General features: G+C 38.4%; 1 protein-coding gene across 2 annotated transcripts; it reads left to right on the top strand.

Moving 5' to 3' along the window:
- Positions 1–1,414: 1,414 nt before the first annotated feature.
- On the top strand, positions 1,415–20,665 carry LOC128822633 (zinc finger protein 474). Of its 2 annotated transcripts, none has more exons than XM_054004389.1 (4): positions 1,415–1,579; positions 9,539–9,760; positions 16,957–17,137; positions 20,326–20,665. In XM_054004389.1, exons 2-4 carry the CDS (start codon positions 9,701–9,703, stop codon positions 20,475–20,477), a joined length of 393 nt encoding a protein of 130 aa, XP_053860364.1. In that variant the 5' UTR covers positions 1,415–1,579; positions 9,539–9,700; the 3' UTR covers positions 20,478–20,665. The 2 variants fall into 2 exon arrangements, with proteins under 2 accessions (XP_053860364.1, XP_053860363.1); XM_054004388.1 differs by having other exon boundaries at positions 9,539–10,425.
- Positions 20,666–20,953: the final 288 nt, after the last annotated feature.

Raw genomic sequence — 20,953 nt, 5'->3', positions numbered from 1 at the left:
TATAAGATTTATGTTAGCTCTGTAAGGCAAAGGGTAACTTTAACCTTAGCACTTCCTAGATTTTGACTTGGTAACCACATGATTATTCTTTAGTACTTGTTTTTCTGTCACGTACAATGATCACAGTTTTGTAACCTCAAACAACTTGAAACTAACAGTCTTGGATGATAGAATCAGTGACGAGGGGAAATATATTTCTTGTCTTTTTTATGGCATTAAAGCATTCTGCAAATACTGCTAAAAAGAGGGTCTGCATTTTAATTCTGTCAAAAGATGGGAGCTCTGTGTCATGCTGACAATATATTTGGTGCAATACAAATTGTGTTTAACCCCTAAGGTAAAGGTGTCATTTGCTTTTAATCCAGGTGCTACTTCTTTGATGAACACCCTTTGTCATACACAGCATAAAGGTGAATTATCTGTTGGGCTCCCTAGTGCTGCCGTGTCAGAAGGCCTTGCCTGCTATCACTTTCCTTCTTTGCACACTTTGACGTTTTGCAATGCAACATGTTCTAATCAGATTTTACTTCTGACCTGATTTTACTTCTCCGGAAGCTTTTTGTAAATATAACTTTGGGTCTCAGGCCTGGGAATTCACCTGGTTGAAGGATGTGATGTTGCAAAAGCCTGCTTGACGGGTTTGCTTCACGTCTGCCTTACCGGCACACCAGGCACACTAAAAATTTCAAACAGGTACTAGAATTTGTTTGCAGGAGATCTCTGTTGCTTAGCAGAACACTTGCTCTTGGCATGACCCTACACAAATGATGCCTGTTGTGCATTTTAAGTTTTCAATAAGTGACAACTGAGGCTTGTTATGCAGAAAGGAGCAACGTGACAGCAGCTCTTGGCACTGCCACCAGTGAACACTAGCCATGGGAATGTTTAAACCAGTGGTGCTTTCTTGTAGCAATTATTTATCATTGTTTCTGTAAGAATTAACTTCCAAGGAAAATATAAAGCTTGCAAAAGTTAAATTTGGAAAAGTGTTGAAAACAGTCTGGCTGAAAAGTGTGCATTTTTGAATGAGACGAGTGCCTACGTGGGAGATGGATTTAGGACTCCTCATGCTTCTCCTTCTCCACTGCTTGGACTTCACAATGACCCCATTTGTCCCTTCTCACCCAAGCAAGAGGGGAAAATTATTGAGAGAGGGGTCCCTGTACAAGGATGCAGAGCCTGAGTGGGGTCACTCCCCACAGAGCGCTGGCCGGTGCGCAGCTGATCCCCCCAGCCACACTCCCCGCCAGGAAAAGACAGACTCTACCCCCGACCCGAGGGGCTCTCCGCGCCCCCTTCAGCGCCCAGCGGGCTGGGGGCGGGGCTGTCCGTGCGGTGACTGACAGCCGCGCTGGCCAATCGGCGGCCGCGCTGGCGGCAAGGATTTGCATGCAGTGCGGCGTTGCCGGGGTAACGGCGGCGCGCGGGGAGTGGCGGCAGGGCGGGCAGTGCGGCCTGGCCGCGGGCGTGTGGGCGCCTTCGCTGCTTCTGTCCCTGCGGAGCGGGCACACCGAGCCACGGGGCAGCAGCGCAGAAATCCAGCCTTAGGGGACATGAGGGAATTTTGATCCAAGCGGAGGTAATAGATGTTTAGGAGGACATGAAAAATTAGACCCCATCTACGGTCTCAGGAGCCTTCGATCTGAATAAGCTTGTGAACTCTTTATTTTTTCGGGCAGGACAGTGGTTGGGTGAGGAGGAACCATGCTTTTCCTTCTCTCCCGAGGTCCAGGCCATTCTTCTGCCTGGACAACAGGCACGGGGTCCTCTAAGCTCACAACCCAGTTTTGCTGGTTTTCACCTGTTAAAGATGGTACTGACAGCACGCCTGGCCTGACCCTCAGTCAGCCAGGTTTAAATAAAGGTTTAAATAATGCAGTCCTGTGTCCTGTTCTCATCCAAGTAAAACAGTGCTTTCCCTGAGTACCAGATGGTCAGATTCCTGAAGAGGTCAGAGGCCCAGTTGTAAATAAGCAGAAAGGTCAATGAACAAAGATTTATGTGACTTTCTACCCTTAGACCAGCTAGCTAGTAATTGTTTTATTGTTCATTCATGTATTGTTCATTCATGTGTATTAGTGCTTACTGTGAGAATAATGTTCTCTGGAATTTGTTTCTGCAGAGCTTTGCCTGGCCTGGAAAAAATGGTACGTGAACATTAACCAGGTCAGATGTTCTGACTTTTTGGTTCCCCACTCTTAATTTATGCGTGTGTTTTAAGGGGCAGAACAATACAATTGCGGTACTCATGGCCAGCAATGTGGACATCGAAAGGCAGAAATGTTATTCTCTCTAAAAGGCAGTCCTACCTGGCGCATAATTGCTGATTGTCTTATATAACAAATTATATCTTTCAGTTCTGTTCCTGGAAAATATGTGGTACATAACAATAATGAAAAGGTTTACTAAAAAGCCATTTTATTTTGCTTTGTTTTGTTTTGTTTGGAAAGCACAACAGAAACAGAAAACTTGGCTCTCCAAGTGGTTTATCTCAAAGCTTACTGCAAAATTTATTCCTAAGGTACTATAACTGATTGCTTAAGTTACAAACTAATACAATTTCCTTCATTACAAATTCATATATTCTACTAGAATTTGCTTTTCTATCTACTTGACTCCATAGGACATTGAGCTCTAATAGAATGCACTGGCTTACAAACAGGTGATATTATGGCGACACAGTAGGGAGCTCAGACATATGTCTTTTTAAGTCACATTATCTGGGGATATTTCAGGCTTGTATTCCATATGTATTTTTGTTGGCACATGAAATTTAATCCTGTTCACTAAATAATTATAAGACAGGAAACAGGACAATATGGGCCAGTGCTTCAAATACAAAGTGAAAAAAAAATGCTCATTAAATATGACAAGTTACATAATCATCAGGACCCAAGGGTAACAGGTAAAACTTGATGACCTTTATCCATCATGTTCTTTCACACCAGTTGTAAATCACTGTTGATTTAATCTGGAGGATAAAAACAGTAATGTAGAAGAATGATTATTCCTTTAGAATATGAGATGAGTGTATTAAATATTTGTGAGTAAAACAAAGGTAGTCTTTACCTTCATAAGGTGTAATGCAGCACTAAGTAAAATGCAAAAACCAGGAACACTGTAGAGCCTAAAGGATATCTGAGATGTGAGAGAATGGTGTTACTGAATTATGAATTTTAAAAGTTTTTGAATGTTAAAAGTCTGAAAACTTTTACATTTTTTTCACTAAAATATTTCATTTTTCCCCGTGTATTTTAATTAGTAGCAGTCATAATTTATTCACATAATGTTAGGATCTCAGTCAAATCAAAGAAATTATTTCTTATGTCTGGGCAGAGGACATAGTAACATGAAATAACTACTGGCTTTCTAGAACCAGTCTCTAGCTTTCTCTGGTAACATAGTCACAAACTTACATAGAACTAATTAAGTAAAATAGAACTAATTACTGCATAATTATATAGGATCTTCTCTAAATGCCAAGTATGGGCTAGCTACTGTTGATACTAGGGACTTTTTGATTGACCCATAAAGTTTTAAGTAGAATAATAATCACATCCAAAGAAAGACCTGGTCATTCCATTGGTCAGAGGAAAATTGTGAAAAGCATTGACTAGGTTAATTGTCTCATTACAAAGAACACCTTAAATAGTTCTTTATAAAAGCTGTATAGGAACCTCTGGGTTGTGTATTTTCCTTATCTTATATTGTAATGGACTTTTGCACACGCACGAAGACACAGGCTCACTGACACCCACGATTTCTCTCTTGTGTAAGTCATACAGGATACATCTTTGAGGAGACTTCCAGTTTTGTCTAACCAACACTTTAAACAGTGGGAAAAATGTTCACTAGAAGATTCCCAGACAGTTCTAGCCTGCTTGCAAATATCAGAACACAATGTCTTTTTAACTTGGCCTGTTTGGTTTTGAATATTCTTGTCTTGCCCTCCTGTCTGGTTGCATGCACTTTAAACAAAGACGTAACCACCACCCTCTGGGCTGCAGATCGCATGGGGAAAAAGGTGTATGTGCACCTAATCCTCTGCTAGAACAAGCTGCACAGTTGGATGTTTCTGAGTGTGCATTGCTCCTGAGACATTTAAGCCAGGCTGCTGTGATACTAGGCGTTACAGACTAAGACTTGAAGCTGACAAAAGTGAGGTATTGCCAATATTTGTATGTTTGGAGCTTGCAAGTGTTTTCTTGAGAGAGGAGGATGCATAAAGACATGGATCATGCTCAGCTGTGAAAAGATGAAGCATGTCAACATAGTAAAGTTAGGATTTTCTACATCTCAGTGGTATTTATTTCCATAAAATAATAGATTATTCTTTTCAATTATTAGTCTCTAGGACTAACCAAAAGAGATTCCTTCAGCCAGAAACTGTGGAGAGAATGTAGTCCTGAACTGGAAAAATGTGAGGTTTTTAGTATGTGGTTAATTTACTAAAATATTGTTGGAAACATGAAAATGTTTTTTCCTTTTATCTTGCGGTGAAAAACAGATCCAACAGTAAGATATTACATATTGTCCAATATTTTTATCCAGTTTATGTTTGAGTACTTTGTCTTAATGGATTTCTAAAATTATTTATAATTGAGCAATATAAAACCTTTAGCACAAGAAAAAATAAAGCTCAAGATGCTGGTTTAATTTCATTTGCTTTCCCTTGAAGAATAATGAGAAGCCTCATAGAAAACATTTTATTTGGAAAGAGCCTGAAGCAATGCTTTCTGGCACTCAACAAAAGGTGTCAGTTTGGTCCTTTCTGACGCCTCTTTTATATGTAAATGTAAAGAGAACCCATGAACATAGAGAAAAAAGACTTACTTTTGTCTTGACTGTAAAGTTAGGGATCAGCCTTAGAAAATCCTGTGACTGGACTGATTTAGTATTTGGGTGCTAGAAAATCTAAATTTAATTTTCTTATTTTTCAGACTTGCTGTGTTATGCTTGGCAGATCACTTATTTAATCTCTCTATATCTTATATCCTCTTATACTGAGTTTTCTCCTTTTTCTGTTTACACAGTTCAGCCCAAACTGAAAAACAAGGATCTCTGGGTGCCCTTGTAGTACAAGAAGCTTTTGCTTATTGCTTCTCACTTAGAGCTGTTTGAGACATTTCCAATTTATATAACAGTAAATTAGGTATTACAGGTAAAATCTTTTCTTTGAAGATATTTGTGAATTTAATCCAATGTACATAAATCCCCCTTATTAAATGACCCACATGACAATGTGGTGTCACAAACAGAAAGCTTATTGTTCCAAGCACTGCATGATGGACAGGCAGAATAAGTACACAACACTGAGTGTAGTATTGGAGAAAGGGAAAACAAAGGGAAAACTCAGAGTGAAGTGGGGTTTTACATAAACGAGGTACACACAACCAAGAGTTCTTGAATCCAAGATAATGAATGAACCAGTTCCTCTCTGCAAGCTAAAATTAGTCTATTCTTTTTTTTGGCACTGATAATCTATCTGTAGATGAGCTTCTGCCAGGCTTTTGTATTTGCCACCATTTTGGACCCATATGTTTTCCTCTTCTTTTATGTGTCTCTGTAGCGTTTCATCCTCTCCCTCAAGCAGATCAGCATATGCAGACATTCTCATAACTCTGTTATGGGAGTCCTGATTTTTGTAAGCATCCTGCAATTATAGATGGTCTCTCCAAAGAGCCTCTTGGATTTAAGCCACTGTCACCTGAAGTAAGTACTCCATATAAATCCTTCTCAGCTTTATCAAGCACTTAAAAAAATAGCAAAGTAATTGGTTCCCACTGCTTACTTTGCTTGTTTATGGTCTTCCTGGAAATCGTCTCTGCTTTTAGATGGAGTCAAACATGTCTAAGAGGTTCTTGGGGTATTTTTGACATGTAAACTTGAAAGCTCTGTGTTTATTTGGTGCAAGGATTTATCTTTCTGTGCTAGCAGATTAGAACAGCGATGGTAAACCAGCCATATAGATTAAATAGAGTTTGCAGTCTGATACAGCTACACATGAAAGACTGTGATACCAGTCAGCCTCCATAAATTGTACAAAATCAGATTCCCCAAATCTCACAGCTGTTCCTGTATTTTGTGCATTGAATAAGCATGGTTATGTCCTGGTAGTAGGAAGCTTCATGCAATGTGTTCTTCCATAAGGTAAACTCTGTTTTTGTTATAGGTGGGAGGTCTCCGTGTGGAATTCTAGCTAAGTCAAAAGCAGTAGTGTTGCGGATTCATTGGAAACAGCCAGTTTAATCCCCCAGCTAACATAAGTATGTTTTTTTTCAATTCAGTCAAGGAATTCAGGCTTATAAAATGACTTTAAAATGGTTTTTGAGGAATTGTTTACATGAGAGAATCAAGAGAGATGAAAAACAGAGAGGGTCGCTTTTCAGAAATGGGCTGCATACAGGAAATAGGAAACGTATGTGTCAACTTTGCTTCCACGTTCCAACGCTGACATGAAACAAGACATAATGAAGGCTGTTTCAGGGAAGTTTCCACTTCTATAGGTTGAATCACACATGGCAGCTAAGAGAAGGCAGTGTAAATGAAGCATTGTTAATAATGCTGTTGTTGCAATTTCTGGTGTGGTTAATAATGCTATTGTTGCTGTTGTTGCAATAATGTTGTGGTTGCAGTTGATTAGGTGAAGTTTAAAAACTGTGTGCAAAAGTTCCCGTTCCCACTTCAGGACAAGAGAATGATAGATGTATTCAGCTGTTTGCGCTCTCATCATTCTGTTCTATTTTGGTTAGACTAAAGCTCTTATCCTGATTCTAAACTAGCCATAGTATTTTATTTGCTTTTAATTACATTGACTTTCTCCACTAGTTGTAAGTGACCTGTCACTGCAGTTCATGAAATTGTTAAGTGTTGTCCTCATTGGAATTACAGAGGAGAGAAATGTTTTCCCATAGCTCTATGCAATGATCAGCTGTACCTTCCCGCTTTATTAAAATATATTGCAGCATTTTAAAAAGAAAAACGTAATAAATTTTTATGTTTTGAATTATTAAATACCAGTCCTGATTTCCACATCTTTACCACTGAGCTTGAGAGAAGATTTGAACTGCTCGTATGCCTTTTCATTTCACACTGAATTTATAGGAAGTTTCCAAATAATAACAGTGAACTTGGCAGGAATAAATGTAGACCAAATGGTGTAATCCCCACAAGGAAGCATAATTCTCTTATGAAGTATTTACAATAGCAAGCTTGGAAATCCAACAATAGGTTATATTGTTGATAGATTGTTTATAGCATCTTTTACTGACTGATTCATTCCTAATGGCAACAGATTTAGTCACCCAACATTCTTCATATTGCAGGCAGTTCAGTGTTCACTGTTGCTTTAAGAATCCTCTCAGGTATGAGAAAGTTTCTTTTTGACATAAATCAATAAATAGGACAGAAATAGGACCTTGGAAAGTTCAGAAGTTCCCTGAAATGTTACTGAACTTTCTGATGCTCCTGTCCTGTGACCTGCCAATAACCCTTATCTCCCCTGCCTTCATGACCCTTTAATGTTTCCCTGGCTCTCCATTCCCTTCATCCTCAGAAAGGGCTTGGCTATTTCCCAACTTGGATTCATCCAACAGGCCACCCTCCTTGGAAACTCTCCCAGTCTTTCAAACAGCGACAGTACAGTAGTCTAAATACTAGTTTGCACATTTAAATTTCACATACTGCTGAACCTGTTATTTTGATATCTGAACTAAAAATTCCGGTGCTATAGTTCTGTGTAACCGTCAGTGTATATTATGACGATACACCTGATAGCTTCAGACATGAGAGGATACTACAGCCACACACTTTACCCTGTTTTCCAGCTTACTGCAGTTATCTAATACAGTTTTGGATGAGGTGTTAACTTTGAATGCGCCAAGTATAATGGTCCTCAAAAATTTTATTTTTAACAGCTAGCTACAACATACTTGCTCACAGATTTGTTCCAGTACAAATCACAGACTGGGTCTGATGGTCTTCACATTTTCTGGTTTACCTACAAATAAATAAAAGCTTCACAGGAATTTTCTGTAAAATAAGAAAGTATCCCAAGTGTCCCAGAAATATGCAGCTTTGTGAGTATTTAAGCAAGCAGTGTCAATGCAGCAATTTTTGTGTGCCTGGCAAAAGGATAACTGCTCACATGAACCTGGTGACAACTTGTTTTTTCACTGTTGTCCCTGTACTTAAAATACCCCCTAGAATATTTGTAAGAGACTAGAATGAGCTCAGTTGCTTCTTAGTGGCACAGACAAAGTTTTAAGTTTGTCTGTTTACTCAAGTTTTTAATTAAGTTTTTAAGTTTACTCAAAAGTAATGACAAAACTGTGTCATTGCAGTTGGGTATAGTAAAAGTCAACCCAAGGGTTTAGAGGTGGGACAGATAAGGGTGAAAAGGCTGTTGAGTGGGAACAAAGTCTTCAATGGTGACATGGCAAAAAAGCAGTAAAAACATCCAGGTTGGATAGTGGCAGCAGAGGAAGTGAACCAAGACACCAAGACAGCCAGTGTGGATATGTTTGTGTGTAAGGAATCCCCCACAAGTTTGGAAGGATTGAGATTAAAGTCTGGAATATTCAGTAAGGGCAAGATGACTTTAGCCAGATATTTTTTCTGTTACAGATAAAGTAGACTGGCCTTGGCAGTTACCTCTCTATGTGATGTGCTAATTTGGTTTTTTTATTCTTCCATGCAGTTAAAACAGTAGCCTCTGCCATACATGTGTACAGTCTGAATTATATTTTTTAATCCTTGGAGGACCAGCCCAAATTTCTGTAAGAAATGAACATTTAAGGGATAAATCACAAATTTATCTGTTTACAGGGGTAGACTGGACATTGAAAAACTGAAATGTATCTAGTAATATCTGGAGACTAAACAAATGCAGTGCCCTTTCTGTGTCATCCAGCATGTACTTCAGCCCCCAAAGAATCTCAGTAAGCCTTATTAAGAAGCTTTTTAAGGAGCTTATTAAGAAGCTCCATTTCATTAATAACACTCTTGTACTGGGAGAATCAAGACTGGTCAGAGAATTTGAGATACCACAAGTGCTGAATTTAGGGGCCTAATAATCTTCTTCAACCAATAGATTGACTGGGGACACTTTCCTTTCTGACTGTCCCTTTGTAGATTGGACATTGGCATCTCTCTGCTGAGGGACTTTTTCTTATGTCTCTGGAGACAGGGAAATGATGTTTAAGTATCAACTTTGAAGGCTTATAAATTGAAGAAATACCAGTTCTATCAGTAACTGAAAATAAAGCATATTGGTTATACACCAAACCACTTCCATGTCATCAGTTTCAGTTTGTGCAAATACATCTTATTTCATGTCCTTCATGATTTTACAATCCTCTGGGACCAGAATTTCAGATTTACATTGTTCAGCTAATCACTATGGATAAGAATATATTTGATGTTGTATGCTATTTAAAAATATAACAGATTAGTAAGGGTAATTATGTCTTGTGATAAACCAGTAACCTTAACTAGAGAGAACACATTTATTAATTTATACTAATTTCATTTGTTTCAGGTTCGTGTAAGAACAAAAGACAAAAGCAAAACACCCTTTCTCTACTGAAACAGCCATAAGGTTCAGTGTTCCAGCTTTGAAGTCCCTAATATATTTTGGCTCATGAAAAGGGATTAAGAAGATGTAGAATTATTCTGAATAACAGACTTTCCCAAGCTCTTTATGCGTAGGAAAGAAAGAAGTTTCCTGAAATGTGATACCCTTCATGGAAACAAATGTCAGGTAAAACAATGTGAACAAAACTTGTAATGTTCTATCAACTGCTGAAGAAGCCCTTATTATTATCTCTAGCACCTTGCCTTTGGAGCAAGTTTCATGATCTTATGTGCCAGATCTTCCCAGAATTTTTCCCAAAGTAGTACATCTAGAAGCTGCATCCCAGAAAAGGCACTGCAGTAATATCACAACAGTCAGGTTCTTCAGACATGTCTCAAACACCCTTCCCAAGAAGACCTCCCTTCAAGGTATGCTATATCTGTGGCAGAGAATTTGGCTCACAATCTATTGCTATACATGAACCTAAGTGCCTAGAGAAATGGCGTATTGAGAACAATCAACTGCCAAAGCACCTTAAAAGGCCAGAGCCCAGGAAACCTGAGGTCCTTGCTGGTTCTGGTTCCTATACACTTACAGATGAAAATGAAGCAGCTTGTTATAGTGCTCAAGCCCAGCTGGTGCCGTGTAGAAACTGTGGCCGAACCTTTTTTCCTGACCGTCTCCCTGTGCACGAAAGGTGTTGCAAAGGAAGTGGCAGCGGTGCGAGGGTACCAAGCACTACCACTAGTAAATCTGGTAAAGCACCAAGATCTGGACCTGGCTCAGCAAGGGGTGATCCATCTAAGGCCCATCAAGGAATGAGCAGGGCTGCACCAGCTGTATCAGACCAGGTAAATTGCTAAGCATGTGTTGTATGAAAGGGTGTGCAATGCAGCTTGATGCTCGGCACTCCAGGGGAGACTGGCTTGCCATCAAATTTAAAATCACTTTTCTTCAGAAGGGCCTTTTAGCTCCATGCAAATTTTTCTCTGCTAAATAGAGGATAAAGAAAAGGGAAATACTGGGAACGGAATAAGGGAAACTACTTATTCCTATTTATTTTGATTTTCCTTTTGAATGGGAGTAGTTGGGTTCTCTGTTGTCCTTTAAGAGTTACATCCCCAAGAGGGACCATTGCTTGATTTAGTTCCCTAGGAGATTCTATTGAGCAGATTAGGCAAGGTTTGGATGTCATATGTTTTAGGAGATGTTAGGTATTTTTATTTAGTTACCATGAAATGCAATATTTCATTGTCCTGCAAGCATCCAGCACTTGAAAACATGATTTTCATATTTTACTGTTATTCTTAACCTTGGCATGCAACATGAGTTTACTGAGGACTGCATGTTCAAAGGCAGCAGTTCTGGGTATAACAACAACAAAATAAATAAGACTGCACATTTTTTTCCACTGAATTTGATTCAGGATCCAAGAATAAAAAAGCTGATTCACATTATCCAAAAGCTACACAGAGTTTTGGAAAATTGGATATTTTTTTCTGCATTTGTTACTGCACAAGATGTCTTTTGGCCAGGAGTTTCATAAGATAGTTGTCTAAATTAAATGGCCTTTTTATTTTTTTTTCCAAATGCAGGCTGGAATCCCGATTGCCTACCTTACTTTTGAAAATGGCATTTAGGTCTCTCGGTCGCCAAAGGAATGCAATGCTATGCAGAGCATTTCTTAAGATGGTTTAGAAGGCAAAGTGTGTAACATGTTAGTTTACCAGCTGCTGAGTAAAATTAAGATAATAGCATTACTCTAGCTCACATGAGGCTAAAGGCTTCACGAGTCCTTTTTTTATTATGGTATATGAGGCCACTAATTGATATATTTTGGCAAATATATCTTTTACACTATATGAGGCCAGTGATTGATATATTTTGGAACATTGATATATATTTGGCAAATTTGCTTTTATCAGCAAATTTTACATTATCCACAAGCAGTTCAAAGTGGTGCACAGGTGCATTTATAGTTGTAGGAAAAGTAATGGTGTTTACACTACATTGTGCTCTTTCCCAAAGAACTGTCATTGCTCTAAAGGTGATTGTTCAATGAAAGGCATGGGTGTGAAGCAGAGAGTTTAATCTATCACACATAACTCTGTAGATTATAAAAGAGAGGGAGAAGGCAATTTTCTATAATTATGATCCCATTAAAAAAAAGTTTAGTGTGCTTTGGCACTGACAGTGATTCTGTAAAAAATGTTACCCTCTTGCACAATGTATCTGCTCTCTTTGTGGATTCACTCACATCTGCTGACTTGTTTAACAACTACATTATTGCCACTTTTTACTTCTGTGAGCTATGCAGAGCCAAAATGAAATCTGTTCAAATCTGTTCTTCCTTCTGCGTGAACAACAGGTTTCCTTATTTACTTCCAAGCAGTTACAGTTCATCAGTTGCAGCAGAACTAATGAGGCTGTACAGCTTGCAGTTTGTAATTGACTTTGAGGGACTTTATTATTAACATTGACTTTCAGGAAGAGATGATGGATTTTGCGTCTCTGAGGTCTATTCTTTAGTATAGAATTATGCATTAAAGGCAGGGATGGGATGGGCAGATTGAAAAAAATATCCTGTGATGCAAAGGGTTCTTCAGGACTTGCAGACAGCTTATAAGAAGCTGTCAAAAGGAAGCTACTTTCCTGTAGATTTAAATTCTCTGTGAGAGAATCTTCATTTCCAGTTGAACATTTTGAAAGGTCCACACATTGAAGGGTATGGAAAAGCACTAAGCTTATGGAATAACTGCAGATTAGTTATGAACAGGGACAAGGTCTGTGTCTCCACTAAAGTCTTCCTCTTTTTCCAGCATATGGTTTTCATTTTGCTCACCTTACTAACTACTCAGCTGCTTATTAATACTGTTAAAAAATAGTGCCTTGCTAGTGGTTGAGTGAAATGGCTACTGTTCTGGTCCTGGCTGGAAAGCATTTGGGGCAGTCCTTGTCTCATCTAACAGACTCACTGTGACAGTGAATTATTTAAGTACTTGCTTAAAGTCCTGATTCAATAGCAGTAACTGAAAAAAACCACCCAGCCCTTATGTATTTAAGAGAATTAGTGCTACTGTTAAATATATTTATGCAATGAAAGATGCCCTAAATTAAAAACGTGGATTTTCCTCATTTTCAAAATAAAGTTCTGACTGATTTAGTGGTATACTATGTAAAGTGCATTTTAACTTTACAACTGCAAGTACTTCTCCCTGTATGCCTCCGCCTCTATGCCCTGGAGTTCCTTCCCCTTTAGCAAGTGTGGCATCAACTAGGCCAGTATCATTACTGACAAACTCTTTCTCAGTTCTGCATTAAATGTCTTTAGAGGTGGAGGCTGAACAGCCTATGTAAGCTGTCTCTTCCAGTACCTGTCTTCGTTCTCAGAATCAGTGAAGACATCTGAGTTAATCACGTCTGGCTGTGTAGAATAACAGCCTATGCTTGGAGACTCTCAAGGGTCACATCAGCTCAGAAATTCTGCTTTGGATTCTGCTGTGATACCCTGAACAATGTAAGTGGTATCTGCAGCTACTGAAACTCAGACTTGCGCTAAAAGAGTCTGTGTTCTATTGTTTCATAGACAAAAATATGTGATACATGTAAGTGAGCATCAATAACTTGCCATGCATATATGAGTTATGGCATTTTTGACAATAGATGACACTGATCTTAAAAGCCTATTAGATGGTGCTGCCATCTGCTGTTTTCTTCTTATCTGGTTAACTACCTAAAAAGATTTCACTAATCTTTCTTTGTTGAATTGTAATGCATTTTAACATAGTCTAAGTCTTGAAAATTTGTGTAGCAAGAGCTTTGACGTTGTAGTTTGCTCTAGCATAAAGCCATGTAGGATCTTGGTAAAGGGAAGGCTTCTTCAGGTGCAGTACAATTCTAATGAAGGTGGAAAGTCAATGATGAGCTTTTTTGGCCACATTGCAGTGGTGTTGAATACCTTCCTAGGAAAATACTGACAAATAAATTTGCAAATATAGAAAGTTAGATGAGAATGGACAGTGAATGGACGGTTTGAATGAAACTTACTGAGTATTATCATTGGGAATGGCTGAGTGTCCTTCCTTTGCTTGTACATACATGGATGTGCTATGCATTGTACTCACCTACTCAATTTAAAAAGAAAACATATCAGGAACAAAATGAGATATTTCATGTTTCCAGTGGAGTGATATTTTTAATTGTATGCATAATCTTGCAGAATTACCTTGCTGTTCAAGGCATATGATCCTAACATGAGTGCTGTTGTAGGCTGTGAAGTGCAGCTTTGGACAGTCATGAGACCCATACCATACCTTGTCCGTGATCTTTATGCAAAATGCATTTTACTTGGCAGAGAGGAACATGTGAAAAGGGTTGCTTTCATATAATAGAATGCTGATGCTAAGTGCTTGCACTATCCTTTTCCTGAGCCTCTAATCCATGGGCAATTCAAGTCTATGACGAGCTCCATCCTACAGCAGGATGCCCCCCTTCTTCCCATTAAAATAAATGGATAATTAAACAAATAAGAAGGGAAGAGGTGTGTGCAGTCCTGGATGATAAATATTTATGTAGGGAAGTTTGGGATTCAGTCTTATTGTGTGTACTTAAGAAGAAATAAAAAGCTTTGTGCAGTATGGAAGGATTTGACCTCATGTAACACCATAACAGCAGCCTGGGGCTAACCTTAAGTAATGTCAGAAAATACATAGTTGCATAGCCCTCTGAACTAAATAACTTCATTCATAGTCACGCAGACATACTTTGCAATCTTGGAGTAAAAAAGAAAATACTGAGACACCAGAGGAAAGCCTAACTACACTGTTAGGTATTTGTAGGTATTTTTATAATAACACATATCCTCAGGAACAGACCTTCCCTACAACCCTTTTTGAAAGTTAAAAACAAAACCGTGAACAGACAGCCTAGCCACTGGCCTCTGAGTAGTTTGGGTTGGAAAATTGTGGTGTTTCCAAAAATAATTTTGTTTTAAACTGCAGGCCTCCAAATGTTACATTTGGGACAGGCACACTGAAAACAAAAAGAAATGAAGGGTAAATACCATCATCTGTAGAAATTCCAAGTAAAGCTTATAATATCTTGGATTCCACAGTTAAAAAAGAAAAATCTGTTACTACCAATTGTAGTAATTGTAGTAATTGTAGGCTAATCTCTTTCAGGTCTTAAATATTTGTGCAGAGAAGAATTTGTGTATATAATTTTATGTGTGGTGATGGGTCAATCTCAGTATTTTTCTGGAATAAAAATAATTCTATCCTAAGAGTGATCTGATTTCTTTTAATTAATTCTGCTTTCTCCTGTTGTTTCTGTACCATTTTTAATTGTGGTAATTGCAAAAGACAGACATTTCTACTTGAAAATATTTCTGCATTTGTACTAGGATTTCTTATTGTGTTACCATATGAAGAGTTCCTGCAATCTGAATATAAATCAAATTGCTCTTTCCTAGTTTGCAGTCAATAAGTAACCATTTAAATGAATAGCAGGAGCCCAGCTAATGAGAACTGGTGGGGAAAGTGTGTTCCCAGTGATTTTACACCCAGCATTTTTTAAGAAACCATTTCTAAAATAGTATAACCCACAGCAGGTATGCACACTATAAAGAATTCTCTGACCTCAGGAGTTCAGACTGTAGTATCCTTATTTAAAGCTCTCCAGAGCCTACAAATAAATGTATAGTGTCTTCAGAAGACTTTGTATCTGGACCCAGAGTCTTCCTTTAAAATCAGACAAGTTCTAGCTCACAATTTGAAGTAAAGAAGTAAGTGAAATTTGATAATGAAAAGTTTTAAGATGTTTTTAAAACAGCTTGACTGTATTAATCTAAAAATAGGAGAAGAAGGCTGTATTTTTATTTATTAGAAAATATGCTTATATAAAATATTGTGTTATCAAGATAGCAAGGAAATTCCATTTGTAAGTCAAGAGGATTAAAATGTCCTTGGAGAGCCTGTCTTTGGGTGTTAAATAAAATATACTTTATAGAGTAGTATTTCTTTCATGTTAGTGAGATTACATGTGTGATACAGGAAGGCAATCTTATGCAGATTGTTCACTAATGACATTTTCAGACTGTAACATAAGTATGAGAAGAGCTGCCCAGAATTTTGTGAACACATTGATGGGCTGACAGAGTCATAAATACGGGAACAGGTTGTGCTTTGTCTTACACAGCAGCAGAGGAAAAAATGAAACCCCCACCACTCTTGTTTGAGAGAGAAAGGTTTCCTGTATTTGGTCTGGCATGGCTGTCGGTCTAACTTGAGAAGGGCAGGGAACAGCTCATCTCTTACTGGTATTCTGCAGTCAGAAGTGTAGGAAGTGCTGGCAGTTGTGAGACCCATCCATGTGCCTCAAAGTTCTTCTCTACAGCATGTTTTTATCCTACTTCCTGAGCACAGCTGGTACTGACACCACGCCTAGCCCAACACGCGCCTAAGGACACAGCTGCGTCTATAATCTGCAATACCAGAGTAATTATATATTTTTCAGCCTTAGATTATGTATTTGTGAGGTTTGGGGTTGAGGAATCTTTTTCTTCTGTTGTTGAGCAGTGTTCCTCTGAGAACAAAAGCAGATCTTCAGTATGGAAACAATGACTTGCTTAGAGTCCAGTTATGCCCTTGCTGCAGTCACTGGCAAGGTTCACACTAAGACCTTTGGGATAAACAAATAGCAGTTCCTATTTTGCCCCTCATCCTGAAATATCCTGGCTTGGTTTTAATATTTGAAGGCCAAGAATTCCACCAGCTAACTGATCTGTGTCAAAAGCTGGGTAAAGAGCCACAATCACCTCTTGGGAGAGCTGCCCTCACTGTGCAGGTTAAGAGAGATACTAAGGCTTTAGTATCACAGCACTTTGAGCTGTGTTCTGGTAGAAGATGGAGTCTTTCTGTTATTATACTAGAAATCAAGAGTTCAGCTGATGAAGCTTTTGCTGCTGCTTTCCATTTTATGTCTGCTTGGTAAGTAAAAAATGGCTTCAACCATTTAAGGTGGATGCTGCATTGCAACCTGATGAAGCAGAGATGTTGTTTCTGCATGTGAAGACTTACCATTTTCATGAACTTGAAGGTATGAAAATAAAAGAAATGAAACTTAACACAGCTAAGTATAGATTAGACACACACATCAGTCAGACCAGCATCTGCAGAAGAAACCCTCCTGTTCCAGGTGCCCACTTAATGATGCAGTATCTCTTACAAGCCTCAGGACTGATTCCAAACAAAACTAGACTGAAAAAAAACCAGTTACACAGATTTCACAGATAGAACGTTCCTCATCTACATGATTGCTTTCATTCTGATTCAAAATGAATATCGAAAACAATATTTCTTCTTCTTCATGGTTGTTATTTGCAGGCAAAAGTGGTAAGACGGCCACCAACAGTGATTTGCTACATATGTGGCCATGAATATGGAACAAAATCTATTAGTATACATGAGCCACAGTGCCTGAAAAAATGGCACCAGGAGAATGACAACCTCCCCAAGCACTTGAGAAGGCCAGAACCCAAAAAACCTGAAGTCAGAACCGTGCAAGGTAAGCTACAAACTAAGAGAGATGAGCAAAAAAGTGGGAGGAATTAAAAAAGATATTTTAAAGCAATAGGTAAACAGTTTGCAAGTACTTTGTTCTCCAGTTTACTGTCAAGATCTTGTTTTAAGCTTTCCTTCTACTTCACAGAAAGAAAACGTATAATGAAGTCTTGAAAGTAAAAGTAGTCATTATCCATGGAACATGGCTCCTGTGACATTCCCCTCTATGTGCCAATGTGTCCTGAATCAAAACACAAACAGATTAGCAACCTGCTTCACAGCTACACTACTACTTTTTGACTTCTTTTAACACAGACTTACCTTAAAACGAGCAAAAACATCCAATAATAATGTGCAGACACGACACAGAATCATTAAAATAAAATACCCTCAGGCAACATTGGTGTAGATACTTCAGCCAGGTTCTTCTACAGGCAAGAGCCCATATTGATCCCTTTTTATTTACAAGTCTGAGAAACTTTCATTGTGAGACACTGTAATATAAACACAGTGGAGAAAAATATATATGTAGTACAAAGCAAACAATTAATTTTTGCCAATTTTACATGTTTGTGCTGTGGGTTCTGTTTTCTAAGATTCCACTTCTTCAAATCAATGAACACTGATGATCCCCAGCATCCCCAGAGATGGGCTTTCATATGTGTCTGAGGGTTGTATGTTCACTCTAGGATGAAAAGGAATTCCTATCTATGCTTTGCCTGGACGCTGTTCCCAGGACTTCCCATTCCCAGATAAAGTTATTTCACCTTTCCTCCTGGATGCTTTCCCTGGCCCTGCCAGCTAGTCTGAGCTACTTTGGGCCAAGTTTGGACCACTTCCTCAGAGGCATTTAATTCACACACACTTTTTTTTTATATTCCCCACAATTTCCCTCAGCTTCCCATAATGTCTGGAAAAATAGACAAAGTCTCCTACAACTCACTTGTGAAAGAGTCATACACTAGATCAGTTTACAGCAGTACAAAGAAATATGTCCTCAGAAGACATGCAGAAGAGACCAGGATCAGTGAGAACACTAACCAGATGTTCAAAATAATAATCAAAGTTGAAGTAATATAAAATCGGAACTTGGTTAACAGATGCCAAGTGGCATAGTTGAATCTGCAGTAATAGCTGTGTTCAAAAGACATCTTCATTGTATTTGCCTTTTTAGATGTTAAGCACTTTTTAATTATTATGCATTGTGTGGTAAAACGGAGAAAATGAGAATTCCATGTGAAAGAGGGGGATGCAAAAAGGCAAGTCAGGTTATTTTGAAATACGCTATTCTTATGTTGAAGGAGTGAAAGCAGAAAGACAGCCACTCTTTGAGAAAACAATCTAGCAGAAGGCTCCCAGATATGAATCAGAAAGTTGTCTCATTTACTCAGTGAGTCATATCAGGCGCCTCCAATCTCCTGTGACGTGTTGTGTGCCCACAGTTCCTCTGGGGAGACTGACCTGCTTCCAGCATCTGTCTCTAAATGCCTGCTGATGCAAGGCTGATCAGTTCTGTAGCGTGAGCTAAAATTGTTGTTCCCCCTGCAGCTGCCTCATATTCCTGGCCTTGAGAAAATAATCCCAGTGTTGTTCTTTTTCCATAAGGCTTACTCTTGATCATGTGGTAAATGCTATAACTGACCTTCAGACCACATGCATGTACTGCATGTCTCACAGTTTCTCAGCTCAGGGGGGAGGGATTACCCCGCTGTTGAATGAAACAGACAATGCTCAAAAAATGCTCAGAAATATTAACTGCTTACATAAAACTTTTTATAACTTACATAAATCTTTTTCTGAAAACTCAAGTGTCACGGGAAGACAACCACTGCCCTCATTACACAGTGTTTTGTTTGTGGAATGCCTAACACATGCCTGCAAGGAGAAAGTCATCTCTCTTTCTCCCTCTCCTTTTTTTTTTTTATTCCATAAACTTTCCAAAGTACAGAAAATACACATTCATTTCCTGCAAGCAAAGGGGATATTTGTCTCAGCCAAGAAAAGAAACACTACTTGGTTGCTCTTCTAACAAAAAGAATATTAGGAACAGGCATATTAAGAGATCTAAGCCTTATTGTGGTTATGTGAACCACTGGATATGAATCATATTAAAATTGTATGGGCCTTTAATGAAGAGCTCTATCATGTGCCAATGACAGAAACCATGGAATATTTTTAAATGCAAAATCCTTTTCTTTCAAAAATTGTCCACTGCTAACAGTTCAAAGAAAAAAAACAGATTTTAAAATCTTTTTCCATATTGTCATACCAAATAAGAAGGGTGAAGCAAATACATCTTCAATTTGAGCCATGTGGATTTTTTTTTCTACATGCACTTCAAATCCTTAAAATCTAAATCCAGGTATTAAGCAACCTGCCTGGCCTTTTTGCAAATCAGTTTGAAACAACATTGTATGAAAATCCATTTCAAAAGGAAAGTCCATTTCAAGATTAAAGTAAACAAGATTTTTTTTTTACCCAAATTAAATCTTGAAAACACATCTGAGTGTTTGGACATTGCTCCTGAGTTTCCAGAGCAGTCATTGTTCCTGCAGTGGAAAATAACTGAGGGTAAGGCTGGATTAGTGTTTAGATGACAATAGATGCATCAGTGCAATGACCTCACAGGAAGTTGTGACTTTAAATTACTGTAGTTTTTGTCTGTAAGGTTTTTGGCTTCTCTAAGTTTTACTCGACTTATTGGTATAACTTACATAGACTCTAACAGGAAGAAAATTGGGCCCCTTGTCCAGAGCAGTACAAAGAGTATATTCTCAAGTACAGTATGCTCCCCCCCATAGTTATGGTCAGATAACACATGCTTGTTAAACAGAGCTTGAAGCAAAACCAAAAAGTGAATTTGCTGGTAATAGTAGGTATGCAAAGATGTTAATAATTAGCTGAGAATGCAGATCATAACACACAGCATGATGTTTTCTCTGTACTCTCATACAATACAAAATTATTCAGTTTGAAGTTAATTTAATTCAATCCTTGGGACAAAAAACAGAGTCTTTTAAATATACTTCTTACTCTTTTGCTTCTTTCTTTTCTTTTTCATTTGCAAAAACAATATGGTTTGGTTAAACTGAAAGGCTCAGTCAACAGGTATTTCCTGAAAATATTTTCCAAAAAGAGTTGAATGTGGGTCTCCAGAATGAAAGCTGATACTTTCTTTTTCTAATTTTCCAGCCAAAGGTTTCTATGATCTTGATGCTTTAAATGAGGCTGCCTGGACCAGCGCCCAAGCCCAGCTAATTCCATGTGATATTTGTGGGCGTACTTTTCTTCCAGACAGACTGATCGTCCACCAGAGGTCCTGTAAACCGAAACCTGCAAAGTGAAGTGGGTGTAACACACATGCATTTGTATGCTCACATATACACAGACAGACACACACACCTTTATCCTAAGCTAAATAAAGTGTGTGTGTGTGTGTGTGTGTGTGCGCGTGCACGAATACACACACATGCACCAATGCCTTTCAGACAAACCATGAGAGAAATAAAATTCATCTGGAGAGACATGGTCACCAAAACTTTATTGTGTAATGATATCATGCGCTCCAAAAGTCTCCAGAGTCAAAATCGGCAGTTGCTACTAAAGTGTAAAGTCAAATACTGAAAATTACTTCATTGAAAATGAAATTTTGCTTCTCGTCTGTCAAAGACTCTCTGGTTGGTGTAAGGACCTTTAGCCGAACTTGACTAACCAGAGAAAACAAGTAGCTCCTTTAGGTTGGTTCATTTTTGTTTGGGTTTTCCAGTTTTTTGGGGTTTTTTTTGTTTGGAGTACTCCAGTGTTTGCATCCATATGTAAC

The sequence above is a fragment of the Vidua macroura genome, chromosome Z, assembly GCF_024509145.1.
Source record: "Vidua macroura isolate BioBank_ID:100142 chromosome Z, ASM2450914v1, whole genome shotgun sequence".
Lineage (NCBI taxonomy): Eukaryota > Metazoa > Chordata > Aves > Passeriformes > Viduidae > Vidua > Vidua macroura.
Note: the sequence above shows the minus strand (reverse complement) of the source record. Positions and strands in the feature narration are given on the sequence as shown.

Bases quoted from the DNA above. Each gene is read 5' to 3' on its own strand.
- LOC128822633 (XM_054004388.1), top strand. From the start codon at position 9,964: ATGTCTCAAACACCCTTCCCAAGAAGACCTCCCTTCAAGGTATGCTAT. The intron at 10,426-16,956 runs GTAAATTGCTAA...TGTTATTTGCAG, and splicing joins CACCAGCTGTATCAGACCAG to GCAAAAGTGGTAAGACGGCC. The intron at 17,138-20,325 runs GTAAGCTACAAA...CTAATTTTCCAG, and splicing joins TGAAGTCAGAACCGTGCAAG to CCAAAGGTTTCTATGATCTT.